Raw genomic sequence first — 10422 nt, 5'->3', positions numbered from 1 at the left:
GACACCACCACTGTATGTGTAAAAATAATAATAATTGCCTTCTTCTGACCTTATTAAAACCAATAAGAAGAAAAACTTGGACATTTGATGAAGGTGACAAAATATGGAAATTACCATAAAGCATTGTTCTTACAACAAATAAAGAAATATTTCATGTTTTATGTTATGTATGCTATACATAAATACACTAATATACAATGGTGGAAGAAGTTCTTAGATATTTTACTTAAGTAAAAGTAGAAAAGAGTCCAGCATTAAAAGATTTTCTTAAGTAAAATTACAAACGTATTAACATCAAAATATACTTCAAGTGCCAGAAAAGTACTCATTATGCTGTTTATATTTTGTATTAATCAATCATTTGAATCTGCAAAGTAACTACTAACTAATGTTGTCAAATAAAAGTAGTGGAGTAAAAGTATAAAGTAGCATAAAATGGAAATACTCAAGTAAAGTACAATACCTCAAACCTGTACTTAAGCACAGTGCTTGAGTAAATGTACTTAGCTACATTCCACCACTTCAAATATATATTCCTCTATATATTCCTTTTGTTTCCAGAAAGTCATTCACATACAAAGAAATGTACAGTATGTAATCCTTCACTATGACGTTACTAATGTTTGGGATCAAGACCCAGAGAAGTCCTGTTTTGAACAAACTGTTGTAAAACTCCGTTAACAGAAATCCAAATAGACTTATTTGGTATTTGGGTATTTTGGGTGTATTTGGGAGGGGCAGTCCTGCGTTAAAAGAACTGTCAGCACCAATCACAGATATAGGTCATTTAAAAATCCATTGTATTTTTACAGCTGAGGCCTCCGAGACCCCAAACAGAAGTAATGCGTCATTTTCTGTAGCAGACTTCTGAAAGTCTGACAGATATACAGGAGGTTCCCGGAGCCCAAAAATAATTAATGACTCCTCATCTTGTTTTTTGTTATAGATATTTTTAATTCCAGAAAGTATTTTGTTGTTGATACTGTGAAGAACAGGTTTGTGCCAGAATGTTTGTCTTCCATCAGTACATCATCATCCATTTCAGGGCAAAGAAAACGTACCTCTATTATATTTTCCATCGCAACATAGTTTTCTATTTTCGCTGAACTACACTTGTTGAAATGAGATTTCTCTCTATGTGGCAATCAGCCATTCCTTTCTGTATGACTGCATCTGCAACCCATTCTTCAAGTCTCCAGGAAGAAACTATTATGTGGGCTGTCCATTCAGAGTGCCCTTGATTTGTGAAAAGGATGGAGAAAAAGCCAGTTATTCAGTATGTTCTGGCTACTGAAATGAATTGACAAAATGCTTGGTGCTGCTTGTTCAGTATAAGTCAGACAAGGTAAGACATGTCCTTCAGCTTTCACTGTGTTCCCTGGCTAAACCTTCACTCTCAAATACCAGCTTTATTGATGCAAGTGAATGCAGTCATGTTCTTCCCCAGAAAGCGAAAGGTAATGATTTACGCCTTCATAATGATGTTCCCTTGATGCAGTGGAAAATAAAATTAGATTGCTGAAGCTGGTGGTGCTGCAGAGGACTCATCATCAGGCTTCATGAATCCGTGTAAAGACAGTGAGCTGTTTCTCAACACTGACAGCATGTCGTGATGACTGCAGAAAACAATGGGGGTTGTATGCAAGTCCTGTTCATACCGGCCGGCCTCATGAATAACAAAAATCCCAAACGCACAGTTATGTCAGGCTGTGCAGTCACGTATTTTCAAGTGGAGTCCGTTAGGAAACACTGTGTGGTGGTTATATGAACATAATAAATACATAAAAGAAACAGGCCACAGTAAAACTGAAAACATACTAAATGACTATTGTAAGAGAAGAGAATGAACACAATTCATTAGTGCTCACATTTCACACCTCCAGTGTCCACGATGACAGGCAATTATCTGGACACTCTGTCCATCAGTTCATTTATCCATAATGAGGCAGGAAACACCTGCATGTGAAGCACAAAATGCTTTTTTCTTACAAGGGTTTGTCTCAGAATAAATGTTCAAAATCATAATTTAAGTTTAAAACTTTTGGAAATCATACCATGTGAAATCCCCTCTATATAGTTCAAGACTTATCTAGAGCTAATTTCTTCAAAGGGAAATTACAAGGGCTTAAAGTGGAGATCTTGAGTGTGTTGGGTTTTGGGTTTTTTTTTGTTTTTTGTTCGTAGGTTGCTTCGTGCTTCTATAAAAGGACTGTGTTCTCTGGATGAGGCGGTGACGCAGAAACTGCGCTTGGTGTGGGTGTATAAGAGAGGACACTCGGCTCTGTTTCTGCGCACACATGGGGAAGCAACTGGGTTGGTAAGAACTTGATCTCTCGGTGCCTGGAGACGCTTAAATGAACACGGCGATGAACACAACTGCGAAGTTTTACCTTCCCGTTGATGGCATCCTCGAAATGTTCAACTCTCTCACCGGGCATCAACAATCACGCATTACGCACCCTCAGAGCACAGCCCTTACCCCTGTACCCCAGCACCCCATTGTCTCAAACATATCGAAGACAGGCATGGGCATCATCAAAACGGTTCAAGGGCGCTGGAGACAACAGGATAAGAAAGTGGTTGCAAGTACATCCTCGAGTTCAGGCAATCGGCAGGTTTCGAGTGATCGACTCCCAAAAAGGTCCGTGGATCTGCTGGAGCTGGGTCTGACCAAGCCTAGGAACTGTCACAGAATAGTTGTGCTTGGCGCACCCAAAGTAGGCAAAACCAACATTCTCCAGCGGTTCTTGGGTAAAGAATTTGAAGAGCACTATGAACCCACAACCGAGGACTTTCACAGAAAACTGTTCCACATAGGAGGGGAGACGTACCAAGTCGATCTTCTGGACGCCGCAAGTGAGAGGAGCTTCCCTGCAAAACGGAGGTTATCCATACTGACGGGTGAGCCCAGTCTTGTGTTGTTTTAAGTGTCAGGATGTTTTGAAATAGGCTACTGTTTTACACGAGAGAAACTGTACAATTTCGGTGTTTTAGGAATATCATTTGACATAAAAACGTCACAATAACCTCACTGTGAAATGTATTGTTAGCAGGCAAATCCTAAAAGGTTCTGAGAATTGTGATTGTGTCCTTAAAGTCGATTTTAATTATTAATAGTTGATGCTCTTTCTCTCCAGGTGACACATTTCTGCTTGTGTTCAGTTTGGATGACAGAGAGTCTTTCGATGAAGTCTGCGAGTTGCTCCACGAGATCAAAGCTGCTAAGGCAAAGTTACTGAAATTAAAACATCCCGCGAGAGTACCAGCAGTGATCTGCGGGAATAAAGCGGACTTGGGAGCGCGGAGGGCCGTCGGACGGTCAGAGGCGACAGAAATCCTCGGTGAGGATGTCGCGTTCTTCGAAACCTCGGCTAAAGACGGCACCGGACTGGAAAGCATGTTCAGAGCCCTTGCCTCTCTGGGCGGACTGCCTGACGAAACCAGACCGTCGCGGCATCAGATCATACCCATCCTCACCTACCAGTCGCTGTGCATCGGCCAGAGAGGCAGCCGTAGGCTGGTACTCGGAGCGCCCTGTGCCGCCATGGACCCTCTGGCGCGCCGCCCGAGCTTCACCAGCGACCTGCGGCTGGTGCTAAGATCAAGCACCAAACACAACAAACCCGAGAGGTGTCAGATTCAATGAATTGTGAGCCTTCTCGATAAACCAATTGTAGTAGTATGCTGCAATGTCGTATTATGTAAGGAGTTATACTCTGTAGCACCTGGCTGGACCAGTGCATTCATATTTTGTTTTTTGTATGTAATATTATATGATCCTATAATAAATAAAAAATGAATATTTCTAATTGTCATATGTGCTTTGTCATCTGTATTATAAATCAGTTAATTTCAGACATGTATCCCATTTAAGAAACAGGTCAAGGAGCTAGAGACAGATATTGTTACTGCAGTAATGAACACGTGTTCATGGACGTAAGCAATTGTTTTCAAGTGATGATGCAAAACATGACCGTAAGTGTGTGGGAGGAGATGACTCACACACCGACCTTAAACGTCTTCTAATAAATGTTACCAGATACGAGAGATTGTTCACATTTCAAAGCCTCCCACGACATTGTGAATGGCACCAAGGATCGAGGTGTGACACAGCCTGGTTAATCAGCACCAACAGTCTGCGCACACACGTGTCACCAAGGTATTCAGAGGAAACAAAGAGTCCGAGCGTCATTTATTAAAGAGGGAGAGGTGGGCGAGAGGAGAGAGACATACTGAACTGTGTGAAATCAGCACCATGGAGAGAGCTTACATTAAACTCAGCTCTCACTGTTGCTCTGTGGCTGAGTAGAGGTTCCATTTATATCCTGTCACTAGTAAATACACCGTATCCAACCCATTCTTCAGGTCTCCAGGAAGAAATTATTATGTGGGCTGTCCATTACGAGTGTCCTTGGTTTGTGAAAAGGATGGATTGATGGAGAAAAGGCCAGTTATTCAGTATGTTCTGGCTGCTGAAATGAAGTACAAATGTTCAGTTCAGTCTTATACAGTGGAAAATAAAATCAGATTGCTGAAGCTGGTGTTACTGCAGAGGACTCATCATGAGGCTTCATGAATCTTAGAGCAGAGAGTGAGCTGTTTCTCAGTCTTAACACTGACAGCATGTCGTGATCACTGCAGAAAAAAAAACGACTGGCCTCATGAATAACAAAAATCCCAAACGCACAGTTATGTCAGGCTGTGCAGTCACGTATTTTCAAGTGACGTCCGTTAGGGAACACAGTGTGGTGGTTATATGAACATAATAAATAAATAAAAGAAACAGGCCACAATAAAACTGAAAACATACCAAATGACTATTGTAAGAGAAGAGAATAAACACAATTCATTAGTGCTCACATTTCACACCTCCAGTGGATTTTGGGCAATTATCTAGACACTCTGTCCATCAGTTCATTCATCCATTTATCCATAATGAGACAGCAAACACCTGCATGTCCTTTCACTAGTAAAAGCACTATTGAACTGACGAGATCAATCTATGTTTATGAATCTTCTGTGGCTGTAACAGCACTTGTAAAAAGTAATAGTCCTTACTAGAAAGTGACAGGGCATACACCATTGGTGTTTATCATTTCCTCTCCTGCAATATCTATTATATTGATTTGTGGAGTGAGTTTGATTGAAGTGTTGCTGAATGGGTCTGTAAATCTTCTTGAATAACAGCAGTTAACAACGAATGAATCCACATAAAAGGAGGAGGAGAAAAATGTGCTAACACTAGATTTTATGGTCCATAATTTCTTTAATAAAAGCCTAATATGGAAGTTTCCTGGAAAGAACTATGTCTATAGATCTCTATGTCTTTCCCTATACTCCCTACTAAGTTTAGTTTGTTGAGTTTATAAGCAGTGGTACATTCCCAGACGAATTTCTTCAAATATATGCTCCGTTAAAATGTATTACACATTTGCTATTGTGAACTGTATTCTTCATTGAACGGTAAGTTGTATTGTTGTAGCTGTTTAATGACTAAAAGACTCAACTGAACATTGTCTCTACTTTCTCTGTACTTAGTAAAACATTACATAGATCTTCCCAGGGAAATTACAAGGAAATAATTAGGAAATTACAGACCCGTAAAACAAAGCACTTCCAGAATTTTCTCCAATCTACCCATTTATAAGGATTAATTAATACATTTGTGTTCCAACAGAGAAATTGAGTCTATTTAAAGAACATTGAACCTTTTTATAAGGATGTACAGAGGAACCCAGGGAGAGTTGGCCAGGAAATTAATATTAATTTCTATCTACAGTATGATATGTGAAAAGACCTTGCACATGCAGCTATTGTATGTGGTCAAATTAATCAAGTCTGAGAATATATTAAATGCCATGTCTGCAAGGCTTTTCTTGCTAAAATGGCAGTCTCGTCCAAACCAGAGTGATGGCGATTGTTACAGTATGATACACGGTCAGTATAATAGAAAAGCCTGTGGGGCCTGTTTCATTTCTCTATAACCAGTAAGATAAGGGACTGTCACTGATCAGTTTGTGGTGGTTTGAGTTACCATGACAGATAAACTTTGTAGCCTCTGACTGATTTGTCTTTCTAGCTCCACCAGTAGAGCTGGCAGTATGCTGTCCAGTAAGGCCAGTCCATCCCAGGAGCAGCGCAGACCTCTAATAAGGAAAGAAGAAAAAAATAGATGAAGAGATTCAGACACAAGTGTAGCGCTGCAACGAGTAGTTGATTAATAGATTGACAGAAAATTAATCTGCAATTATTTTGATAATCGATTCACTGATTTTTCAAGCAAAAATGCCAAACATGTCCTGGTTCCAGCTTCTCGAATGTGAGGATCTGATGCTTTTCTTTGTCCTTTATTATAGTTAACTGAATATTTTTGGAGTTTTAGACTGCTGGTCAAGTAAAACGAGCTATTTGAATTCATCCATTTTCGGACATTTTATGAACAAAATGATTCATCGAATAATTGAGAAAAGAATCTGCAGAGTAACTGATAATGAAAATAAGTGGGTAATCTCTTCCTAGCCAGTGAAAATGTAAAACTTTGTATAATGATAGCCATAAGTCACCTGTCATCAAGAATGAGTCGTCCACTTTGTAGCAACTCTTGGACATCGGTGGACATACCAAAGACTTCATGGAGGCCCAGTTGAGGGCTAAACAACTCCCAGTGCTGTTAAATAGCAGAAAATGACCACAAACAACATTATCACATTTCACAAAATTTACTGAATACTGAACATCATCATCACTAACAGAGATGATTACACAGATACTGCTGAATAGAATATTTTCCATTAGTGTATATATTTCATGTAGGTATAAAGGCTTCACCTTGTGATTAATGCCCTCGGTCATTCTCATTCCCATCACCAGCACCTCCTCCAATCTGCCAAACGAACATCTTTCATAAGAGAACTTCAGAGTAACAAGGCTTCAGAGTGAGTAAATGGAGTAATTGGACAAGTCTGATAATAGCGTTTCACAAGGACAGAATGTTTGAAACACAGCAAGCACATGTACAGCGACCTCCAACGCTATGTTTCTCACACTGTGTTGAATTGGCTGATACATAATTGTTAGATTTCACATGGGCAGAGAACGTCTGGTGTAATAACCACATACACTCATTACACAACACCACTGCCTGCAAGTGCAACAGCTCACAGTTCAAGATGGCTGAGTTGAATCCGCCTCCGTGTCCCATGTCCCCTCTGTTGGACTTCACAGATCCAGATGTCAGGCTCTAGAGTCTGGGTCCGGGCCTCCCGAGCCACACCTCCCTCCCCCGGAAGAACAAACCGGCCGTGAGCTCCTGTCGCAGACAAAAATGTTAAAACTAACTTTTCCACAAGTACAACATTTCATTGATCGATGCTGTCAATCTAGGTAATAGATCACCTGGGCCGACACCGATGTACTGTCTTCCCTTCCAGTAGCTCATATTGTGATGACTCACTGCGTTCTACATAAAACAAAGTAAAGCATTGTTGTGTTGTTGTGATTGGTCAGGCGCAAAACAGAGCAGACATCTGCCGTGTGGTGAAGGCATTTCATGAAAAACAAAAAAAGCTGAATAATAGTAATAAAATCTGGTCTGAAATTTGTTATACACATTTATATCGCCCTCAGGATGAATTGTAATAACTTTGGTGATCCCTTAACTTTCAGCGCCATCATCAGGACAGAATTTGAATGCATCTCATACTTTATGACAGAAAACCCCCCAGAACTGATGACATTTCCATCAGCTTTAGCTACACTTTGTGTTTAGTTCTAATTAGAAAATATTAGCATGCTAACTTGATACACAAAGATGGTGAACATGGTGAACATTATACCTGTTAAACATCAGCATATTAACATGCTGACGTTAGCATTTAGCTCAAAGCACCGCTGTGTACAGCCTCACAGAGCTGCTAGCATGGCTGTAGAGTCTAAGTCTTGTTATCAAATTTGGGGCTACTTAATATTAAAACACTTTGTTTTGTATATATTTTGCTCTACATATACATTTGAACTTGAATTAATTTTATTTTATTAACTATTTTATTTTCATATTTAAGTTACTACCTTACTGTGTTTTAAATGTTGTTGTAATGTATTTTTATTCCTTACATAAAGCACTTTGTTTTTAGTATTCCAAAGGTTCTCTACTAATAAACTTGACTATAATCTTTATGAAAGAATCAATGTCTCCTAAGGTGAGGAGGACAATCAGTGAACTGTCTTTCTGCTGAGGACTTACACGTCTTGCAAAGTTAGACACCTCGTACTGCAGAAAGCCATGCTGGTGGAGAGTCCTCCTGGCACACTGGTACATCTCTGCTGACACATCTTCAGCGGGCACAGACACTTCTCCTCGTAGCACCTGTTTGAACAGCTGGGTGCCCCGCTCCAAGGTCAGCTGGTACAGAGACACGTGGTCATCGCACACCCCCAACAGCTCAGACAACTCATTCTCCCAGGAGTCAACGCTCTGTTTGGGCCGTCCGAACATGACATCCACCGACACCCTCCCGGGGCACAACCTCCTGGCCTCTTCAATAGTTTGCAAGGCCTGATGAGAACTGTGGTCTCTCCCCAGAATTTTCAAATCCTCATTCTGCAAAGACTGAAGGGTTGAAAATGTGATACGGAGACTGTGCAACTATACAATTCATAATCTTATCTTCTGTGATCAGATAGTTTATATTCACCTGGACCCCAATGGAGAAACGGTTCACCCCAGCACAGCAATAGTCCTCTAACTTTGACATTCCCACAGGAGTAGGGTTGACCTCAAGTGTGACCTCGGCCTTATCTGAGAGATTCGCCTGCCTGGAAACAGTTTCCAGGACTGCAGCAATGGTTGAGGGGTGAGCCAGGCTTGGGGTCCCACCACCAAAAAATACTGAGGTAATGCTGTGTGGAGAAATCAAAATTAACGGTGGGTGAAGGCATGTGTTGAACGCTGCAGGGGATACTGGATGATTAGATGTGGAACAAATCACCATACCAAGATACCTGACTGAGCTGCAGCAATGTCTCAGTCTCCCGCTGAAGGCACTCAGTCATTATGTGGCCATTGTTCTCTCTGGGTATATACTTGTTAAAGTTGCAGTAGGAGCATCTTCTGAGACAGTAAGGCCACTGTATAAGGGAGGAGGAAGGTCACTTTGACATAATTTGGGCAAACTTTCTAGACATGACATAGAATTTGCTTTTTTTTTTAAGAATAGACTGAAAAATAGATCTAATTCAGTGCATGGATAGGCCTATGCTTTCGCAGATGTGTGTGCATATCTCTGCATAAAAATATTTAATCAGTTAAATTGACCAAAGCTAGCTCACGTGTACGTAGAGAGACGCCTGCTTCGTGAGACGTGGAGAGTCTGTCCACTCAAACACATCTTCAATTATTTCTCCACCGGAAGTGTCCGAGAAGCAGAGCAGGCCGGGAGAGAGGGCACGTCTGGCCGCCCGCGACGTGTGTCTGATCATTCTGATGACAGTATGTGTCTAGTATTTAACTGTCTGTCTGAGTCCTGAATCGAGGTTGTCCTTCACTTGCACACATGGTCCCATTATAGCAGCTACATACGCGTCTGGCTCCATCATAAAGACAAAAATTGCATCAGAGTTTCCATGGCAACAATGTGGCCAAAGTAACTACAAAGTAGCGCAAAGTCATCTGTCTGTTAACAAGTCTCTTCCTGGTAGCTGTGACGTCGCTCCAAACAGGAAATACGTAAATGTGATTTCATCTTTCTATGTTACGACGTTTGACCACACAGGGGCGCTGTTTTACTAGTGTAAGAATTGACCTATCAGTAAATTGAGTACAAACAGCTATGGACAGTTTACTGTAGTCTTTACCTACTTTACACTGCAGTCTCAGATCATTTTGAGCACTGTTTGGTCTAATTGTGTAAAAGCGTAAGTGTGTGAGTGAGTAATAGGCTCATGATTAACTGAGAATGAAGTTTTGGGCCTATTTCCACCTGATTTTACATGCCTCTATCAAATTCTTAACAACATCTCATGTATACATCACAGACCCATGGTTAGTAGCTTAAACTGAAGAAGACACTTGTACCAGTAAATGTATAAACATAAATTACTTCCTCTCCTTTTAGTGCCAAACATGGCTTAAAGGTGCTTTTCAATATTTCAATTTTTTTTAAAGAGATGTTGGTGGCTGGTGACTAGTGATGCATGCCCAGGTGCTTGATCAGTCTAATTAGGCACCTGTTCAGCTGTTATTACAGTTTGTACCGTGAGGAATGAAAGAATGTCTTATAAAGAATTATCCAAAAACGTATCTCTGTAAAGTATCAGCGTTGCTTATAGGACTTAAAGGGACTCTGAATGTCTGGCTTTCATGTGCATTTTGATAATTTAATTGAAGCTGTGAGGAACTCCTAAGGTTTGGCAGACAAACTGAAT

At 40.7% G+C, this 10422-nt stretch overlaps 2 protein-coding genes across 2 annotated transcripts; one reads left to right on the top strand and one right to left on the bottom strand.

The window, feature by feature from the left end:
• The first annotated feature begins 556 nt into the window (after window positions 1-556).
• rasd2 (RASD family member 2) lies at window positions 557-3813 on the top strand. Its single transcript, XM_044181935.1, has 2 exons — window positions 557-2901; window positions 3138-3813. The coding sequence occupies exons 1-2, from the start codon at window positions 2355-2357 to the stop codon at window positions 3644-3646; spliced, it is 1056 nt and encodes a 351-aa protein (XP_044037870.1). The 5' UTR covers window positions 557-2354; the 3' UTR covers window positions 3647-3813.
• Window positions 3814-4175: 362 nt separating this feature from the next.
• Window positions 4176-9703, bottom strand: rsad1 (radical S-adenosyl methionine domain containing 1). Its single transcript, XM_044181934.1, has 9 exons — window positions 9328-9703; window positions 8993-9126; window positions 8694-8898; window positions 8243-8608; window positions 7396-7459; window positions 7162-7309; window positions 6829-6883; window positions 6564-6667; window positions 4176-6146 (listed from the first exon to the last, which is right to left on the bottom strand). The coding sequence occupies exons 1-9, from the start codon at window positions 9475-9477 to the stop codon at window positions 6011-6013; spliced, it is 1362 nt and encodes a 453-aa protein (XP_044037869.1). The 5' UTR covers window positions 9478-9703; the 3' UTR covers window positions 4176-6010.
• Window positions 9704-10422: the final 719 nt, after the last annotated feature.

The sequence above is a fragment of the Siniperca chuatsi genome, linkage group LG21, assembly GCF_020085105.1.
Source record: "Siniperca chuatsi isolate FFG_IHB_CAS linkage group LG21, ASM2008510v1, whole genome shotgun sequence".
NCBI classification, from domain to species: Eukaryota; Metazoa; Chordata; class Actinopteri; order Centrarchiformes; family Sinipercidae; genus Siniperca; species Siniperca chuatsi.
Note: the sequence above shows the minus strand (reverse complement) of the source record. Positions and strands in the feature narration are given on the sequence as shown.